This window comes from Anopheles ziemanni, chromosome X, assembly GCF_943734765.1.
Source record: "Anopheles ziemanni chromosome X, idAnoZiCoDA_A2_x.2, whole genome shotgun sequence".
Lineage (NCBI taxonomy): Eukaryota > Metazoa > Arthropoda > Insecta > Diptera > Culicidae > Anopheles > Anopheles ziemanni.
In genome coordinates, this window is record NC_080707.1 from 4,433,055 (window position 1) to 4,453,719 (window position 20,665).

General features: G+C 46.9%; 1 protein-coding gene across 1 annotated transcript in view; it reads right to left on the reverse strand.

The window, feature by feature from the left end:
• Nucleotides 1-19,600, reverse strand: part of LOC131290603 (serine/threonine-protein kinase 32A) — a 46,186-nt gene extending 26,586 nt beyond the window's left edge. Inside the window, exons 1-2 of the mRNA XM_058319763.1 lie at nt 19,546-19,600; nt 12,784-12,839 (exon numbers count right to left, since the gene is read on the reverse strand). Of these exons, the coding sequence (XP_058175746.1) occupies nt 12,784-12,839; nt 19,546-19,600 (111 nt within the window). The remainder of the gene's footprint in view (nt 1-12,783; nt 12,840-19,545) is intronic.
• Nucleotides 19,601-20,665: the final 1,065 nt, after the last annotated feature.

Below are 20,665 nucleotides of genomic sequence, written 5' to 3' on the forward strand. Positions count from 1 at the left end.
CGCGCGTTTGACATTCAATAAATCCTTTCCGATTGAATAATCACCGGATGGGGGCGCGTCAACTTTCCCTACCAGTCGTCGTCGTGTCGAAGAAAGGAGGGAACAGAATGGAAATGGCAAAAGGGAGAGGAAAACGAATAACGTAAACAGATGCATGTGAAAGGATTTCGCAGCCGAAACCCGTCATGGAAAAGGGCTAAAATTTGAGCAATATAAAAAGAAAAACGGCTCAACCATCGAAATGGAAAGGAATTCAAAGTGAATAAAATGATAGAAAACGAAAAAAGCGAAAATCGTCGAAAATCGGTCACGCGGCAGCCAGATGTGCCGCGAATCTGTAAACCCTCGAAGGAAGGAAGTAGACTGAACGGGAGGGGTATGGGGTACGGAGACATGAGTGATGTATTGCCCGGTGGCACGGTTTCAAGGTAGGTTCCTTCTCCGAGAGGCAAACAAAACCAGCGAAGAAGAAAAGAAAGTGATGAAAATAAAAGGAAAACACACAAAATATGCTTTTATCGTAGCGCGCGCGTTCGCATGAAGAAAGCTAAGCGCTTTTCCGTGTTTTTCCCACCACCATTTTCCCTTGTCGGCCGGGGACCGGGAGTGCCTGTCACGTGCCAGCCGATCGTGACTCAAGCTAGTTCTGAGAGATGTTGTCGGTTGTGTCGGCTTGCCGTTTGAGTGCAACCATTGCTCCAGCTGCTGCAGTGTTTGTGCACCGCCCGTCATTTAAACACGGAGCGTTACACAAGGTGCTGGTGGTTTTTTCCTCCTAGAGGACTTTTCCCAAGAACCACTCGAAGGTCTATGCCTACCTATCCGAGGCAGAGCTTTGTTTGCTAAGGAATAAGCGAACTCCTCCGCAAGTTCTTCTGACAGCTTACATCAGCTGACTTCCTGGAAGTCATCTCCAGAGTGAAGGTGGTCGACCTTACGCATACCTTACGGCTATCCTACGTGTTGCTCTTCGATGGCTGAGGCTGAATAAATAACACCTGCCCCCTCCGAGAAAACGCTTTCGTACCTTCCGGTGCCTCGTCTAAACCAATTACGGTCCCACAATAGGGGACAATCATCGGTATCAGCAGTGTAGAGTCTCGTCCTCTCCACTCGTCCTACCTTCGATGCCTTCGGTCGGTGTTGATAAGTAAATATTTTCCAAAGCGACGTTTGACCTGTCGTAGCCGTAGGTATGCACCTTGCGGGTTGTCTGCAACGTCTTGTAAGACTTTACGCTGCATTCCCGACGCTCTGACACTCACGCTGCGGTTCGTTTTTCGCCCCCCCAACTCCAACCACTCGGTCCCATTAACCTTTGCGCCTCGCAAAAACACTGGAGCTGGTAACCGCAGGATGGCAAACGATCACAACAGCACGCCGGCGTGCGCCTTTAGCTGTCAACAGCAATCCTCTCACCCTCCGTGCGACCCGTCATCGTCGCGTAACGCTTGCGGGAACGTTAATTCCATTAGAACCGGTACTCACTGCCTTTCCAACGACGCCTTCGGCGGACTATTTACTTTCGCCAAACGGCAACGACTAGCGTCTGTCAGTTTCCTTTGAACTAATCAACACTATAGGGAGTAAGTTAGGTCTTGAGGCCCGTGTGCTTTGCTACAGCATAATAAATCAGTTCAACGGATGCTGCCCTAGAGAAGGTTGTACACAAACTTTTAGAAAAATACATTCGTAGGTTTAGATTTGGATTATCCCTCGTGAGTTTAACTAAACAGATTAACGCAAACCATAAATACCCAAAGGTGTTAAAAAAAGTCGACCGATTAAAGTTGTACTTGGCTTGGGAGAGGCATTCGACGCTGACGCAAGCTAACCTATACGATATACTGAAGATTATTTCATAGCTTTCCAAACGAAGTTGGGCGATTGAGCTGAAATCTACGCTCTCAGATAGCTTTAAACCTCCACCAGTATTTTCACAAAGACACAACTCAGACATTCCAACAACGAATTCCACCAAAGTTTTATATAAGCCAAAGAACTATTATTAAGCGCCAGGCTCGTCAGGGATTAGTCTTCTTCTGCAGTAGTCTTCTACTTCAACTAATGTGTACTAATTCTTCCGTTTACTAGAAAAACTATATATGCTTGTAAACCTTTCCTAGATATGAACGACTCAGTTAAGCATCGTCTGGGCAGAATGTTTCCAGAAGTTGTTGTTTGGGGTCAACCTGTCCCCTAAAGGATACGCTATGGAACGCGTGCGAATGCTAGTGTTATGACCGGCGTGCGCTTGATTCCGCTTGGTCCCCAAGGCGCTGCTGCATATGCAAAAGCATGTCGCATGACGATAGCAAAAGTTTGCCTTTGTTCGCATGTGGCATGCGATGCAGCCCTGGAGCAAGCGATCGGCAAACTTCTACCGGAATCGACTTTTGGAAAACTGTGGGCTGGAGATGCAAAACACTTTCATGTCGCACGGTCCGACCGGGGGACAAATAATCCACCGTCGTAAAGTTAGTTCCCGAGGGAAGGGCAGAACCTGCTGATACTCTGAAGTCGATCGATGAAGTGTTCAGGAAAGATGAAGAGGACGGGAGAAATGGCCAAAGGGAAGCGGATGGTACGTGTGCCACGAATCACGAGGCAGCCAACAATTGAGTTAATCAGTTTCCTAACTCGCTACGTTTGCAATGAGAGTCGTGGCAAGTGGCTATCGGATGGTTGAGAGAAGCTCAACCTGGAAGAGACGCTTGGACCATGAAAGAATCCGGGAGTAAAATGACCTGATACCTGGGAGATGGTCCTACAGTGGAGGCACTTGAAGTCATATTCAACTCAATAAGGAAACAAGTTCTTTTTGCTCAATATCTGAACCTGAGGACGGTCGGTATAGCTTTACCATTTCCCTACCTAGTCCACTAAACAGCGTGTAGAAAGCTTGGAGGTCCATCAGGCTGGAATGAAAAGGCGCCTACGGCCAAACCACAGCCGGAACCTCTGCTTTTGACAGCTCAGCCAAGGAAGAAGCTGCTAAAAAGATGGAGCTTGCCCCCGAAAAAGCCTTCCCACCCATAATTGGCATGCAAACTGGCGTGGAGCTGGTAGTGGTCTTCACCCTCCCCTTTTCTCCCGCGTCTCTCAGCCAACCTTTAGTGGTGGCGCCATCTGGCAGGGATTACGGACACCTCGCTGGAAGCATGTGTCAAACGTTGTAACACACGCAGAGCTCCAAGAAAAAACAATCTGTCCAGCCAGCTGGCTTTCCATTTCCGCAGCGCAGAATGCTTTCACCCGAGAATCCCCAAGGACGCACCCCGAAAGTTCGCAAAGACGAGGAACAGAGATATGTCCGAGAGTTTGCGAGTCCGACTTGAGCAACGCTGGAAGCAGCTGAAAAAGGAAAAGAGTGCCGTAGGCTGCCTTATTGCGCAATGAACGGAGGAAGTGTATGAAAGAAAGAAGAAAAAAAACCCCAGAAAGTAGGAAAACGAACCGGGAAAATAGAAATAGGTTAGGGCGTACTAGGCTCATGCGTTCTTTTTACTACCCTTGGTTCCCGCATCTGTTGTTGTAGCTGGAAAATTCAATATCCTTCGTCCCTTTTTCGGTTTGAATCTCGCAATCATTGCGAGCAAACCAAGGGTACCATTAGCTTCTGTTGCCATTTTTGCTTCCCGAGCTTGTTCCCTTTTGCTTGCGAATTACCCACGTCAACCGGAGGCGTGTGAATTTCTTCATCAATCTTTCCAGCACCGGGGAAAAAAAGTATATATACTCCGAATGAAGCAACACACACATACACCAAGACACACACACAGAATCACAGTATGGTGAGATTATGAAACGGCACCTTGCCACCCAGGATGCGATGTTGAATATGACTACCATTGTGCCGTAAAAGAAGCTTGTGACGCCTAAAGTTATACATCATGCCGGCATTCTTTCGTCATCGTTCTTGTCCACTAACCGGTCGGAAGTGCGTCCGGTGGGGGGGCTGGGAGAGTAGGCATCGAGGACGCCAAGTTTATGGCAAAATAAAAGCAAACAACCGGATGTTGTCTCACCGACAAACACGGCGGGCAGACGAGCAGGTTCGGAAGGTTCCCCGCCTGCTTTCAAGTATCTCTGCCTCCGCGATGTTGCGTCTCTTGTCGTTCGCAGTTTCGCAGAATCCTTCTGAACAGCCCTCACCCCTGTCAAGCCAGCCTTCCCCCCGACTTCAGGCACCGTCTACTACGGCGTGGCAGTCACTGAACTTTGTACGAACCGTTTGTTTGTTATTTTTCGGCGCTCCAAAGCTGTTAAACAAATATCAAATCTTGTCGGTGGCTTGTCACTGGGGCGCGGTGGCGCCTCCGCCGCTTTGGAGCTGAAAGAGGAAAATAAACGGTCCCCCCTCCCCGCAACATCGCGACTTAAATCGGAAAGGCGTTATTGGCATAGTTTAGCAGCGGTATTATGATCTCCTTCGCTTGCTGCCTTTCGCAGCTTTCTTTTTGATACACTCACAAGGCCTGTTTTTTTCTATACACCTTTTTCTATACGTCGTTTTTCTGCGTGCAATGAAGGATGAGACACGCTTTAACACGTTGTCTGGCAAGCGTTTTAGCACACTGTTTAATATAATACATTTCTAACATTTATAAAACCGAAGGTATTTGAAGAAAGCCTTTACTATAGTTTTTTTGTTGTACTGTCATTTATTTATGGGGTAAAAACGTTTTAGAGGGAATGACAGCTGACTATCAAAAATGGTTGTCATGGCAGTCAACGTGTTCAGCAACATTAGTATACCATAGCAGCGCTGGTACTAAGGTCGCCTAAAGGTAGGCAACCAGTAAGCACTTTGGAGCAGCTATAATGTCACAATGCTGCTTGGTTAAATTAGCAAACATCTAACAAGCGAACAATTATTGAAGTTTTTGGTGAACACTGTCAATGGCAGCAAAAGGTGCGACATGTTAGCAAATAGCAGGCGATTTCGGGGGATTTAGTGGTTCAACGCTTCCACCCAATCGGCGCCGGTGGCGACTCAGGGGGGGGGGGGGGGGGGGGGGAAGGGCTTTGCTTGTTTACTCTTTTCTCAGGGCTTGGGCAGGGTATGCAAATCGTAAAGAAACAAAAACAACACTAAACTCCACCCATACACCGCTTGTTTTATGTCGCTGTTAACGGCCCTCCGGTCCGGGCTCGTTTCTCTTACAAGCTTGCAGTTCCAGTAGCTTTCGAAGGGCGATAGAACATTGCACGAGAACAACAAAAGCGAATCTTGACAAGATGAAGCTGCACGCCAAGGTTGGTGGTGGATTGTTAAGAACGTGGAGAAAAAACATACAAATAGTAAAAAAAGGGCAGTTAGAACTTAGTGCGGAGGGAACTGTATACGTCGTTAAAGAAACAAAATCCAGCAAGAGCTTGCTGAGAGCCACGGTGAACCGAGGCAATGAGTTACATGATAGTCGGAGTAATACGTTGTGCAGAATTTTAGCACAGTTCATTGGCGTGTTCGTTACCGTCTTAACCAAATTCGCTAAGCTTCGACGCAGACGATAATTGTAGCATTTTTCGGTGTATTACGGGCTTGCTTTCAGTGCACCGTGTTTTTCTACGGTGTCGTATCAGTTTCTATAAGATAGGGAGTTCTTTTTTCTTCCCGAGCTAGCGAAGCCTTTGAACGATCTGTGGGGATTTTGAAAGTATTTTCCTGTACTTTCTACGCCATGTTCCTCCTCAAATTCTCAATGTTCCGCTTTGGTTCCCGCACCAAAATGGCGATCGGTGAACTTTTCAAATTAAAACTACGGCAACGGCATAAATCAAAGGCAACTCTATTACAATATTATAATTTTTGGCGGATGCCGTCGAAAAAGTTGCACCTGGCGTTTGGCAGGATATTAGAAATCATCGCCAGCTGAGCTAGAATAAATAATGGACTGGACGGAAAGTGCTCACACAGCTACTCGCTGGCGATGGTGTGTAACGCGATCCCTGTTTGAGGGGCAACAAAATGAGCCAGTTACACAAACCTCTATGCTGAGTGTTCCGGGCATCTCGGTGGGGAAATAACATTTATGAGGCCTCGACGGTTCCGGACACGAGCCCCGGCTAGCTCCGACAGGGTATGACAGTGTATCGGGGGTGAGGGATGCACAGGAATGGAGCATTGAAGCACAAAGCATCGAGCTGCATACATTAGCATATATCTTTTCCCAGCCATCGGCGAACGAAAGGCAAACGGACTGCGCTCCGCTTCGGTGGTACTGAGTCGATGTTGACCACAAGCGGGGTTGAAGCTGGGTTGGCAGTAGACCCAGGGAAAGGAGTTCAATTTAAGTTGCCGGTTATCTTCGTTTCACTAGCTCAAATCTAGCATGGTGCCCAGAATGGTGCTTTACCATAGGAGAGCGAGCCCTAGGACCAGTGCCATTTCGAGATTCTGCTTACGAGATGCGACACCCAGATGGAATGGGAAGGGGTAGGCATGCAAGGGAGTTCACGAAACCAATTGCTGCTATCACACCTTTGAAAAACCCCTGCATAATGCTGCACGCCACGTTTCCCCCCGGTACAGCATCCGCCTTCGCTCAGTATTTGGGTGTACCGCGCTGTCATTAGAGCGCTTGCAACCGAAGTTCCTGGTCTGCTCCAACCTCTCGCCGGGGAAAACATTTCCATAAATTACCAACGACCGCAACCGATGCGTTGGCTGCAACGGCCGATTCCGTTCCCAGAACTTCCGCACCAAGGGAGGGGAAGAAGTTTCCAAAAAAGCGACACCGACTCAAATATCGACCTCTTTCCGGCTCATATTTGCCTAGAGACGGTGCGGAACGGAACGGCAACGGTACACCAGTGATGTTTTTAACATCCTCAAAAACTGCAGCACATAGACCAACCGTTGTGAAAAGGTAGGCCGAACGGTTCACTCCATCCATGTCGTTACTTTAGAGGGTATGCTAACTTATATGCTATTTCTGCAACAGTATGGAGTTTCTGCTAACTTCTAACAGGCATATCTAACGTCTAAAGCCTTCTGGGAACATCAGAATAGCTCAGTGTTTGGAAAACAAACGAATGGACTTACATCTAAGTCAAACATTCACGCTCTCATTCAAATCCCTTCTCAGTCTCATGAGAACATTATCGCAAAGCTATAGTAAAAACAAAGTTCTTAGAAAGAACATCACTTTGGAAGTCAGCAAACCTGTCGAAGTCAGACGTCTCTAAGCCTAAAACATTAGGCAACGAGAAATAAACCCTCTCGGCTTTCTTTAAAATAGCTCCAAAATGTCGGCCAGACCTCAGTTATCAGGATTACGTTCAGCAGACCTCTCTAAATGGTACTCGAATCGGTTACTTCTTACTCGAACAACCGGCTCACAACATAAACAAACACTGGATATAAAGGACGGGGGTACTTTCGCCTCCGTTGGAGCTGGCGATGTGGTTTATATCTTGATACCGGAAGATGTACCTTGTCTTGCAGTCGCACAAGAAGAAGAACATTTTTGCATTGCTCGGAATTCCGTAACTTTCAAGGCTGCAGCGGTCCAACCGGACGCCTCAATTTCGCTCCTTTACAATCGATTGGAAGGCGCAACACCCTGGGCCACATGGTCGAAACTCCTGAAGTTTCCGGAAAGGGGACCGCTGTCCACGGCGAAAGGCAACTCAAAACACAAATCTGACTAGAGAGCAGGCGAAAGAGGAAAATGCGATCGTAAAAGTGCCAGCTGGTCCTCAGCGCTTGGTGACACGACGAAGTTCTTACCCCCCGGCAGTGGATAGGAACCGCATAGGCAGGCGCGACATCGCAAACATCATTGGGGAGTACCCCGGCCCCGATTGACACTGGTGGGAGCAAAGTTTAATTAAATTCCTGCCCGAGTTGGCCGCGCACTATGTCACAGACTTTGTGTGTGTGTGTTTCAAGCGTTGTTTTGCTCTTCGTCTCGGTTCGGTTTTCGGTCCGATTTCCGCCGGCAATACAGTCAGCGAAAGCGGAAGTCGGTATCCACCGGCACCCTACCATGCCGTGCCACGCTATCCCGGTTTAGAATGGGCCAGAATGTAACGAGAGAAAAGTTCTTTACGCCAAATTTCCTTACAGACTTTGTGTCTATTCCGTGCCGTTTGAAGGACGTCCTGATGACGTATTTTACCTGACGTATTTCAATATTAGCCTCGACTCCGCATGACGAGGCTGTATTTTTGATTAATAGGATTTCAGAGAACAGTTCTACCACGAAAAGAAAGCGTCAAAGCGTACAAATTGAAGGTAGGTTCCAAAATATCAGTCGAAATAACGTCGAAACGGTATCAAACAAGGACATGCAATATTTTTCCGAGCTGAAACACGAGCGGAGGGGGACGTTTCATTGCAAGATTATTCTATGCCCTTAATAATAGGGAACCAGAGCTATTATTCCGCTGAATAATCCCACTAGAGCCTAACCATTCTTCGTAGAGGTTGCTTGTTTGCTCTATCGAGTGCTTTCGGGTTGCGTGTGCGATTACACACAGAGGGAAATGGAATGAACAGGCATAGCCAAACACATTCCGCTGCTGGAAGTTGTGGCAAACATTGAAAGCAATTATCCTGTTTCATTTCTTTACAGAATAGGAGAGAGTGGCTTAATGTCACTGTCAAAGGAGTAGGAACCAAAAGGGCCTTCGAAAATCTTATTTAACCAAAAAAGTTTATAAGCTTGATGTAGTTTTTAATATTGTTCGTATATAACCAGATGTTCTTACTATGAAAACTGAGAATATTGTTAATTAACGTAATAGAAATAATGTATTTCGCATAAGGCATCTTGCCCCACATTACCTTATTTCTGTGGTGCAGTCGCATCCTCAATGTACTGCCTGTTTAGGACTTCCATTCACCTCCATCGACCCCTTTCGGATCGGATTGGGCTTAGGGAATTCGATTAGTTTGTGCATTTATCGTGCACATCGACAGTTTATAAACACACCGTGAGCCTTAACGCGTTAGGCTTCCTCAAGAGATCGCTCGGATGGAAGTTGGCTGACATCAGGGATGTTTTTATTCTGCCCTTAATATCTTCAACACCACCGAAAACAAGGGTCGTGCACGTTACGTTCACTAGCGGCGATTTACGGCCGAAACGATCATTCCGCGGTCAACGCCCAAATACCCGTAACCAGGGAGATAGAGATTAGAGCTGCCTAATGGTAGCGGACCGCAGCGACATCGGCGGGGTGTGTGTGTGTCTGTTTGTGCGCGCGTGCCTATGCGTCTGTAGCAAAAACTTTTGGCCGAGTTCGTGAGTGATTTATGTGCAGCCTGGTCTCGCCGGTATGCTGCGGCATGCCAGGCGAAATCTCTGCCTCCCGAATTCGTAACCCGCAGATGGCGGACGGAGTCAGTCCGCCAAGGGAAGCGGCTAATTTCGACCTGGACCTGGAGGGAAGGGAGGGAAGTCCATGGTAACGAAAGGAAGGAGGTGGGAGGGAAAAACTTTTGGACAGTTCGTGCTTTCCTTTTCGGTGCGCGCGCGGAGAAAGTGAAGCTGGTATGCCGGAAAACTGCGGTTTGTGTGCTCCCGATGGGAAATACCGTTACTACTTCCACCGCGACCGGACGCTGCGAGGAGGAGAGATGAGAGGAGAAGGAGCGAAGAAGTGAGGAAGAGGAAGGAAGAGGGAGGAACATGGTGGGATGGTGTACCGTGCCGGGGGGCCGGACGAAGCGGTTCATTATTGCTTAATAACTTTTCCTGCTAAGGTCATTCGCGCCTCCACCGCGCCACCAGCTAACCTCCCACACCTTCCCCCAGGGAGACATAAATCATGTCGGAAACCGTCGACATCAAATGCCACACTGGCCTGCGAATGCCTACATCGCCGAGCTCAGTCTGTGCTCCAGCGTTGCGGTTTATGCTTACGACGCCATTTTGCGCCATTCGCCATTATTCGAATTCGAAACTTGTAAGCCAAAATCGAACGCTTTTCAAGCGAGGGGAAGAGGCCAGCTGCCACTCTTGCCTCGTTGTCAATCCATATCTGCCACACTGAGCTAAAGGAAGGTGAACCGGACTGTATTCCCTCAGCAATCCAGAAATCCAGTGAAAACCAATGAAAAAGTAAGCAACACAATGAAAAATATGGAGCAGTGGACAGCTGCATTCAGAACTTATCGACGTTCAATACTTTGACAGGACAAGAAATTCAGAACCTGCCAATATAGAAGTAGACTATAGCCTATTAATCAATCTATTTATCAATTGGTTGTAATGAAGTCTTAGTATTTACTTTGTAAACTAGTTTTACCTTAAATCATCTACTCAACTACTAAAGTGTTTAGCCGATTCCTAAGAACTTACAAAGAGTTCAAGTTTTGTTTACTTTTTGTATGGGTCTTCATTGTCTCGGCGCAACCTCAAGTGTCACTTTGAGAGAATGTAGAGTGAACCATTTTAAAAGCTGAAGTTAGAGTGTTGTTGCAGGACTTAGTGTCGGTTTCTGCGGCGCTAAAGCAAACCCGTCGGTGTTGAACTTTGCAGGCGATGATCTCACCTCGAGATCATCCCTCCCACACGTGAACCGTAGGAAAACGATGACACACACGAACCAGGATCGAGTTGTGACTCGAGCAGATAATAGCCAGATGATGTCGTCATCCCCAGGGTTCGGGAGTACCGTGGGTTGGCCATTCGGTTGACTTTACCACGGAACACTTCACACAACTGCATTAGTGACGGTGCATTTTTCGCCGCGAAACATACGAGAGTTGAAGAAAACGTCCAGAAACATCCCCGTACAAACGAGTGATGCTTCCAGTGCAGTGATCAATAAGTTTACCCGACCGTAGGGTAGTTGGCAAACTCCAAACTGTCTGCCTATAAATAGTATCAGACCACGGTTTGCTGCGTGTACTCATTCTGAGAATGACTGAGCAATATCTACTCGTAGGAAGCGACGGTACGGCGGCGGATCTTACACATACCTTGGTGCTTTAAAGTTGACAATAACTGTTGGTGACGTGGTCCTTCTTGCAGAGCCTTGGATCTCTTTCAACATACTAGAACTCAATGTCTGAAGGGAGGCTTAAGAGTGGCGGAAAACCAACATGCGTACAGGATAGCAATTAGGGTTCGAACCACGAAGAGATTGACACGGAATTTCGTTATTTGGAGCTCACACAATAGAAACACACACACACACGCATAAGAAGCGTGCCGTTTGCTGCGGTTGTCAATTTCAATTCACCGTACCTCATTGTGCTGTGTGCGAACACGAACACATCACATGGTGGCTAGGCTGTATTGGATCCCCTCGTTTACTCCCTCCGGTTCCCCGCGGGATCCGTTCGGATGGTTGAAGAAAATGAACCGGAACCAATCTGCACGGTGAAGGGGAAGGTGTCTGCGTGGGTTGAAGGTGGACGGACCACAAAAGAGCAGGTCCTTTTTCTACCATCCGTAAGTTCATAAGGCGGCGGTAACAGCGCACCCGTCAGCGACAAGCCGCATGGTGAGTAGAACAGTTCATTAGTCACAAATGGCACACCACTATGTGTGTGTGTCTGTGTGTGGGTGCACACCGTCAATGGCGGTGTGGGGGGAGAATGCCGACTCCGACGAGTGGGCGACGGGGGACGAGTCGACGTCGACGCGACAGCAAATTGGAATGCCGTAATTCCGTCAGTGTCACTTAGTGAGCTATTATCCCCCGTGCACGGCACGAATAGCAAATGTTTCGGACCCGGGACGGAGGGTGGGAAGTTTCACGGGGAGCTCAGAAGATGGCGCTAACCGGCACCGGCTACGTATCAGTCCCGTTTCCGGAGCATAAAGCATAATGGCGTCAAATGGCACATAAAAGTGGCAATGCGTACCAAGTGGAATCGGAAGCACGATTTACGCGGCGAGAGGAGTCGAGTCGAGTGGAGCGGAACGGAGCGGAACGGAACGGAGCGGAGCGGAACGCGGGGCTCGAAACCACAAGAGCACTCCGTGCGGCGAGCGTTTGATTTCGCTCAAGCGTGAAACCGACCCCGAAAGACAACAGTGTGGTTACCGGCGCACACCCACACGCTCGGGTATGATTTGCACTTTGCTTGTCAAGTGCTATTGTTTCAGCGATGATTAACAAATTCTTTCGCGTACGGTTGCACTCGCCAAACTCGATCGCCATTCATTCGGTCATAACTAAACGACTTATTCCATTTCTTCTCGTAGCGTTACGTAAGCCAGTACGCACTTCTTTGCGAGCAGCTACCAAGCTCGTCCGTGTGTATGTATTTTGACAGTGACTTATACGCTTATTAGATGAGGACATTTAATGTCATCTTCGCCCAGAATTTAACTGTCAAAATAGACTCTGTCAAAAAGCCTGGTCGTGGCAGCCATATTGGAATTCATTTCTGAGTGTCATTGATAGTTTTGTTTACCTATAGAAACACACAACAACGATGCATAAGCAAGTTACCGGTAGTAGTTTAACACTAGAATACATTGTGGTACAAGAAAAAAACCAAAAACGTCAAGAGATAGTCAACAAATGTACTGAAAAGTTCAGTTAGACGTTACTTTATGTACCAATGAACAAATCAAAATAACAGGACATGATAATAAAGCGACAAAGTAAAAATACTTCACGGAAAAAGGGAAGATAGGGCGATGTCAGAAACAACGCTGCTTCTGGAATCGAACATGAAGGCAATCCGGGCAAACGATGAAAACAAAAAATGGCAACCATAACGAAAAGTTGTGTGAAACGTCACATCAGTGAGCCAATTGTTTAACGATAGTGATGGTGAAGTGATGCTTACTTGCACACTAGATACTTTACCTTGCCAAAGCTGCCCTTCCCGATGTTGCGCAGTATTTGAAAGTGATCAAAGTTCACTGAAAAGAAACGTATATTGAATATCAGATGAGTTGAAGGAGAGATATGCTTATCATAAATGAGTCAACGAGGCTATAGAAATGGGATGACTAAAGAGTGTCGATTAAATGAGGTGAGTTTTCCCAAAGCGACCGATATTATTACAACCTTTTGGGCCTCCGACTTCCAGGGGGATGACACTTGATGAGAGTAGAAAGTTTGCAAAGGTTGAAGTAAAATTAACCAGATCAATTGAATTGATCAGAAGTTGGAGCGATTACAGGCGACGCCATCCTGTGGCGTTCAACCGTGTTGCTCTCGCAATAGGCGATACAGGGAGCTCAGGAGACAGGAGATAATCAGCACCGTCCGGGTGGCATGGAAGATAATTATATTTAGCCACTGGTGAGCCACGTTTAACCATGTCATATTTATTTTGGTCAACGTACGCCCCCGGCTTAAAGCTTCGTTTCATAACGCCTGGCGACATCACCATCCAACCAGGGGTACGGTGCTAGATTATTCATAGTGGTAATTAATCCTTATTCTTCTGCCCTAACCAGGCGGTTGGAGCCAGCCGGTACCCTTCGTCTCTCAACTAAGCAACCGTGTTAACCCGTCGAGTGTCACGTTTGAACGTTAATTAACTTTCATTTAGTGTTGGTCCCCGGCACCAACCCCCCTCTTCCGGCTATTGCTTGCTCGCTGTGTGCGGAATAAGATGTACCACTGGCGCTCGCCACTCCCTAGTTCGCCGCAGGGACTGGGGACGCAACCGGGACAGACGCAAGTTTTTAGTGAGTTTCTCAAGGACGCCTGTGGGGAAATAAACAAAAGCATCCAACATCCCCCTAGTTGGAGCGAAGGTGACAGGACCAGGCTAAGGCTACGAAGCGCGTAAATAAAAACGTACCAAATGGAAACCCCTATAGGGGAAAGTGAGGCAATATGCACCAGGGGAGTAAAGTGCTCCGCCATATTTGTAGTGGAATTACGCCATTTCAACATCCATGAAGTACTAGAGTATGTTCATGTCTCATACAAACTACGTTAACCCCTGCACAACAAAACAGGATAATGTAAATTAAGCCTGAAATCATGTAATCGCGTAAGGGATGCATCTTGCCTCACCTTCCCTTACACTCCAACCCGATCTAAAAGCATCTGTTTTTGAACCCACAGACGGGCCAGCCTTTCATGTGCTGTACGATTATGTTTAATTCTCTCCGTGAACAGTTAGCCTTTGCTTTCCGCTGGTGAAATTGCGCTACAGAGACAAACGAGTGATAGATAGAGTTTCGGGACTATCCAAACTGTACTAGTAGCAGTAGTAGTAGTCGTGGTTCATTGCTCGAAAGATAATAATAATTATAGTACATCTACTTATACGAGGGTTGCCTTTTAAGTTTCGGGATTTGGAAAAACTGGTGATGCAATCTGTTAATTAACAATTTTATCGTAAAGCTTGACGTTTTTGAGGTTATCCGTTCTCAGAACGTTTTGACATACGAACGCTATTTGTGTTGTTAAAAAAATGTTTAAAGTTTCAATCGACACGAGTCTTTTTTAAGAGATCTTCGCTTCTTCAGGTATTGAAAAACGTTGAAATCTCAGTTTATTTTTTACGTACGGGAATTAAAAGAAGTCATTTGGTACTAGATCCAGGACTATATGGCGGATGACTCATCAAATCGATGTTTTGAGTACTCAAAAATACAGTTGTTTGAGCCGATGTGTGAGAGCTCGCATTGTCGTGGTGACGGGTGATCCGTCGAAAGCGGTTGAATTTCCTGATTTCTAGGAAGACAACTGGCAAACAAATTGTTGTGTACCACTCAGAATAGACTGTTCTGCGTTGTTCTAGAGGTTTGGTTGCGATATATCCAGTTTTTCCGAAAAAACATGCGACCATTTGCTTGGAAGTGCTTCGTGCGTGAACAACTTTGGTTGGATTCGGCGCATCTTGAAACACCCATACAGTCGATTGCAGTTAAGTTACGGGTTCATTCACGTAAATCCACGACTCATCACCTGTCACGATATTAAAGACGAGTTTTGAAGCACCGCAATCGTATTTTTCGAGCATTTCTTCCGACCAATCGACACGAGTCTTTTTTTGAGAGATTGACAAATTGTGTGGAATCCAACACGAGCAAATTTTTTTGACAGTTAAATGTTCATGCAATATTAAGTATATGCTGGTCCCAGTAATACCTAAGGTTGTCTCTATCTCACAAAAAGTCACATGATGATCTTGCAATATCCGTTCACGCACAGCATCAATTGTTTTCGGAACGACAACTGATTTTGGACGACCTTCACGAAATTCATCTTGGAGTGAACTCCAACCACGATTTAAATCTCCAAACCATCGATAAATACTGATCATTGATGGAGCTTCATCACCAAAAGTTGAATTAAGTTCATTCATGCACTACTGCTGTGTCGATTCACGTCAAAAGTTGCAAAAATTAATCGCACGAAAATGCCCACGACCCAATTCTACAATTTGGCGGACATTGAACCTTTAAACATTTTTTTAACAACACAAATAGCGTTCGTATGTCAAAACGTTCTGAGTACGTATAACCTCAAAAACGCCAAGCTTTAAGATAAAATTTTTAATTAACAGATTGCATCACCAGTTTTTCCAAATCCCGAAACTTAAAAGGCAACCCTCGTAGCTATTAATAATGAGACGTGACGGATTCGAAATCGGCATTTCTTTCCGCGTTGATATAGATAACTTGGTAGTTGAAACTAATTCGGTCATTAACTAATATGGTAAACTATAACACTGGGAAGTATGTGGGAAAGGAATAAAGAGAACTTTGGAAAAAATCCACGGTATTTAAGTAGCCTAATTTAATCTAGCTTATCCTATTATCTAAACTTTAAGGGTTGGTACTTACTCCGGTCCACTAAGTCGCAAGTAAGTCGATCCATTGCTCCTACAAGTATGCAATGTGATGTGCACTACAGGGTTACGAGAGATATGAACGCCGTTTAACATTTTGCAAATTAAAAAAACGAGAACAAATTCAACAGGAACCAACGAGTTGGCGAATCGATATCGTCACATGCAGCATGAACATGTCATATATGCTTTGCCATTGCCTCATCATTGCGGAGCCGTACGTGTCTTGCTCGGCGGAGGGCGGGTTTCGTAAAATAATGACGGCGAACCCATCCGTCACGGACAGCAACAGGTTCGCCTGCAAGCAGGCTTCGAGAGATAGTTCCAACGCTTCACGTTCGATCCGGTTCCCTAATGCTTTCGCGTCATCTGCACCGTCGTCGACAACATCGTCGCTTCGATACCATTTGCTTTAGTGCAGAGCTTGTTAGTTAAACCAACCCCATTCGTTAGCATAAACGATTTGCGGGAGGGTGTTAAACGAGAGGGAGGGATGCTGTCGGAGCAGCCAATACAGCATTCGGTGTCGGTGGGTCGTTCTCTCAAGAAGAAACCTAATCCCGGAAGTCCTCGTTCAGTGTGAGGAAGATCTTTTGGAGTCGGTGGCGGGTAAAGCGAAGGGAGGGAACTAACGATGGAAACGATTTTTCAGCCATCCTGCGAAGAGCAAATACGCACGTTAAACGTCGCGTAAGCTAGACCCGTCAAACCACAAGGGAGCTACAACCAACTGCACGCAAACACGTCGTCGTGGTTGTGGTTACGTGAAATTAGCAACGATTCGCATACCGCAAATCACACCGCGAGGATAAAAGTGAGGTTAGCGTGCCTGGAGGACACGTCACAGCAGCCCTGCCTGGCCCCGTTTACATCCGTGCCCGAGCATGTAAGTGGGCAATTTTAATTTACGTATGCAGCACTCGTGAATGCTCGCTGGGAGTGTGTGGGTTTACGAGCGAGCGACCTCCGCGTCGAAGAATGTCAGCCCCGGCTCGTATGGCGAGCACGTTCACCGGGAATGTTTGCGAAAAGCCAAGGTGGAGATGAGCGTGGAAAAAATATATTGCTAGACCGTCGCCCGGGACCGGGCAGGTGCCAGCAGGCAAGAAGTTGGCCTACTCCTGAGCTAATCAACCGTCACGCGGCGAACAGGGGAGATAGTCCTATAGCCGCAGCCGCCCATGGTGCGCGTAATCCGACTCCCGTGTCCTCCGGTCTTGGGACGACGATGTGGAAATACTAATGCAGAAAGGTTTGGCCACCATTCACCGCCATGTCGTTGGGGGGGAGGGGAGGAGAGGCGTGGTTCCTTCATCGATTTCCGCCCGAGAAGGAACGAGCAGTCTTCCACCTCCGCCACCTCCGGGATGGGATCTGGTGTCCCTTCTACGGCTTCAGCGCAAGATGTAAAAAGACAGTTTGCACCACCCGAGCACACACACTCGCACCCAGATGAAAGGTCCATGGGTTCGATCTGCGAGTGGTATCATATTTTAATAATGTGTTCCGTCGCCCTCACGCCCAAATCTCTTCCCCGGGACACATGAGGATCTGGCGTAGGGGGATATAAAGTGACACTGCTGTCCGAGGTCGAAGGGAGGGACTTGAGAGATTTCGGATTTTAATGAGTTTTATAATCCCGCACGGGTGGGATAGGATCCCGCTCCGATCCGGGATCCGGACTGGTGCGCCATCGTTATATCCCCCCCCAAACTCAGTTCTTCGGTCGCCCGCACGGACTAGCCCTTATGTTTCGGAACATAATCACCAAAACGTACTGCACGCGGGAGAACGTGGGTCTAAGGGAAAATGGCGCTGGCTCTTGGTCGGTCATAGGACATCCCGTGTCCCTCTGGTACATCTAAACAAAACCCGCCCTCCAGTGGGGTTTGTGGTTGGTTCTATTCTAATTCTATAGATGTTTGGGACACAGACAAAGTATTAACTGAAAAGCATTAAAGGTGCGTCTGCTACTCCAATTTAGAACTTTACTCCCTAGTCAACGTTATAGTCAGATTTTAAGTAGTTTTCCTAAACAAACTTTCGGCTCCTCACCGGAAACACAATTTTTTGCAAAAAGAACCTTGTGTTTCACACGACAAAGTAGCAGATATAGGGACGCTTTCTCTCCTTCTCTCTAGTGCTCTCTTCTTTGTCGATTGCAGTATTGTGTCATCTGTTCCTCCAACAGTCGGTTTTAATTACGGATTATGTCATCGCGCTGGTTGTATCAACTTCCAGAGGAATCTTTGTCCGAGTTCCAAAACCCGAACATATCGATTCTCCAAGGTTGACTGCGCTTTAGTACTTCCCAAATCTGCCAAAATTCCGGAAATCGCTTCGAATTCTCCCGGAGCAAATAATTGCCCGCTGGATATTTACAATTCCCCGCTGGATGTTTGCCACGGCCTTCACAGGCCGGTTCCACCATTGAACCATACATTGGAACCTAACGTTTCAGCGTCTATCGTTAGTCTGATTTGTTACCGGTTTGTGCTCTTCCTGCTTCGAGTCTGGCACACGGTCGAAATAGAGCGTGACCTACGGCAGCCCCTGCTTCTGCTACTTAAAATGCCTTCCCTTGTTGAATGGTCCCTTTTGTATGCCTGCGGTTGAGGATTTCGTGATCCCTTTCAAGGACGCTACTTTCCATTCCCCTCATTTTCCCGGGGGGTGGGTAATTAATTGGAAGGCCCTACAGAGGGTGAACAAAATTCCTTCCACGGGTGGAAACTTGAAGAATCTGGTAGTAGGGCACCACTACTCCCAACAGACGTCTGACCCAAACACCAAGGTCATGCAGCAAGGAGAGAAAGAAGGTGGTCAGAAAATGGAAAAACCGGAAGCGAGGGTCATTTTTCACAATAACTATATAGAACGCGCCTTTCGGGTAGACCAAGCGAAACCAGCCGTTTCCAAAAGAAACTCACAAACAGTCGTTGCCTTTAACCCATCCGTGATTGGAACAGTGCGTCAATTTTTCTCCCTAACGTATGTAAGTTTTTCTCTAACTGGGTTTGTCTGTTCAAAATATTGTTTAGAATAAATGTAAATATACAGATTATTGTTTATAAAGCTGCCTGTTGAAAGTTTGGTACTACAAATTTGGAAAAAACAAAAATCACAAAACACAAAAAAATGTAATAAACAAAACAATAGACGTTTAGTAGAGTTTGTCCATAAGGCAATTCAGCCAAGGAAAGCACGCTACTGTGGCGCCTCTAGTGGCGCCAGCAGGAAACTAAAAGTTTAAGTAGTCTTAGTAACTATTAACGACCAAATCATGAAAAATTTCAGACTTTACTTGTTTACTTCTGGACAGACTTTAGTTTCAAAACAAAGTTTATATCCTTGAGTTCACCACTAGAAAGCAGCTTTTTAAACGCGTGAACAAAAATCTACTCGGAAGATCGGTAAAAAGCTATAGTAATAGGCACAAGATATTTTAAGACTCAAATTAATTAATGTTTGTTGTTGTAACAGTGTAATTATTAAAGAAACCAACAACTACTTTTTTTATTTTCACGTTTTCGTCAAAAGCTGATGAATGAAAGACAAACTCAGATGCGTTAGAGACAAAAGCTGTTTCAAAATTTGGCCTTAGCCTTTGAGACAACATCACCTGCTTTCGAAATAAAGTTTGGTGGCAATGGCGATAAAATCGACGCGTAACGCATGTAACACCAGTACGTAACGATACGTAGCGCAAGGGCAAAACACCGGGCCGCGTTCCGTGGAGCACGAAATGCGAAGAGTTGGATATAACTTACACCAAACAAGGATCCCGTCCTTCTCCCCGTCCTACTTACCGTCTTCGTCGGAAAGCAGGCTCGCGTCCTGCCGCGAGGATGAATTGACACCCATTCTCGCCTGCGTTGGGCTTCCGTTGGCGTTTCGCGTCGGCACCGGTGTTGGCCGGTGGCGTCGCCGGTTGACGGTTGCAGCTTGCCCGGTTTGCTCCCCGGGTTGATCGTGATCGGTGGTGATTTAGTTGTTTGCTGAGTAGCGCACTAGCCGTTTGTTCGGTAAGTTTTTCCGCGAGCGCGCTAACGTGCCCGTCGAACCGTATCGACGTCACGCGATCGTTTCGGATGGGCCGCGAAGGTGTAAAATAAAGATTGACACAAAACGCAAACACTCACAGGCACGCTCATTCGGAACAAAACCAGGAAAAAACAACTTTCACCCCAAACAGGGCAGCACACTATCGCTTATCGTTGGAGCTTCAATTTTGTAAATTGTTCTTTTTCGGTTCCACCTTTTGTTTTATCCTCCGGTGGTGTTTTGATTATAATCGCATTACGTTATTTTGTTGAACATTTCGTCCCTCGCACTGGCTGGTTCTCGTGCTTTTATTTTCTCTTTCGTTTTCCTTTTCTTTCCTCTTCACTTGGCGTTGATGTCTGTGTGTAGGTGTGTGACTAACGCTCATTGAAAACCTGCCCGTAGCTGTGTGTTAGTTATTGACTTGGGAGCCGAATTTCGTGAGCTTCTTGTTCTTCGAGCATGCCAAATTGCACCGATGTTTCGCCGAGCTAACCTTCCTCTACGGCCGGTTTACCTTCACAGATTGATGATGCTGCTGCTGCTACTACTGCTCGGCTGTTACTCGCTTAGCACCTTTCCGCTGGTGCTGATCCTTCCGGGGCTCCGGGGCTGCGCACCTTTCAGGCATCAACGCGTCAGAAGCGTTTTATTCAATTTGCATCAATTTGCCTTGCCCACGTCGATTCGCCCGCCATTACCGGCTGCGTAGCCCTCGGCACCACCACCAACGGCGCACCACCGACACCGGCGACACCGGCACCGGAAAGGATTATCGCTTCCAGCATCGAATGGCGGGGAAAACCGAACCGAAGGCCCGCTGCCTCCAGCGGAACGTCTGAGGCACTCATTCTTCTCCGCACACTTATCTCGCTGATTTTAATT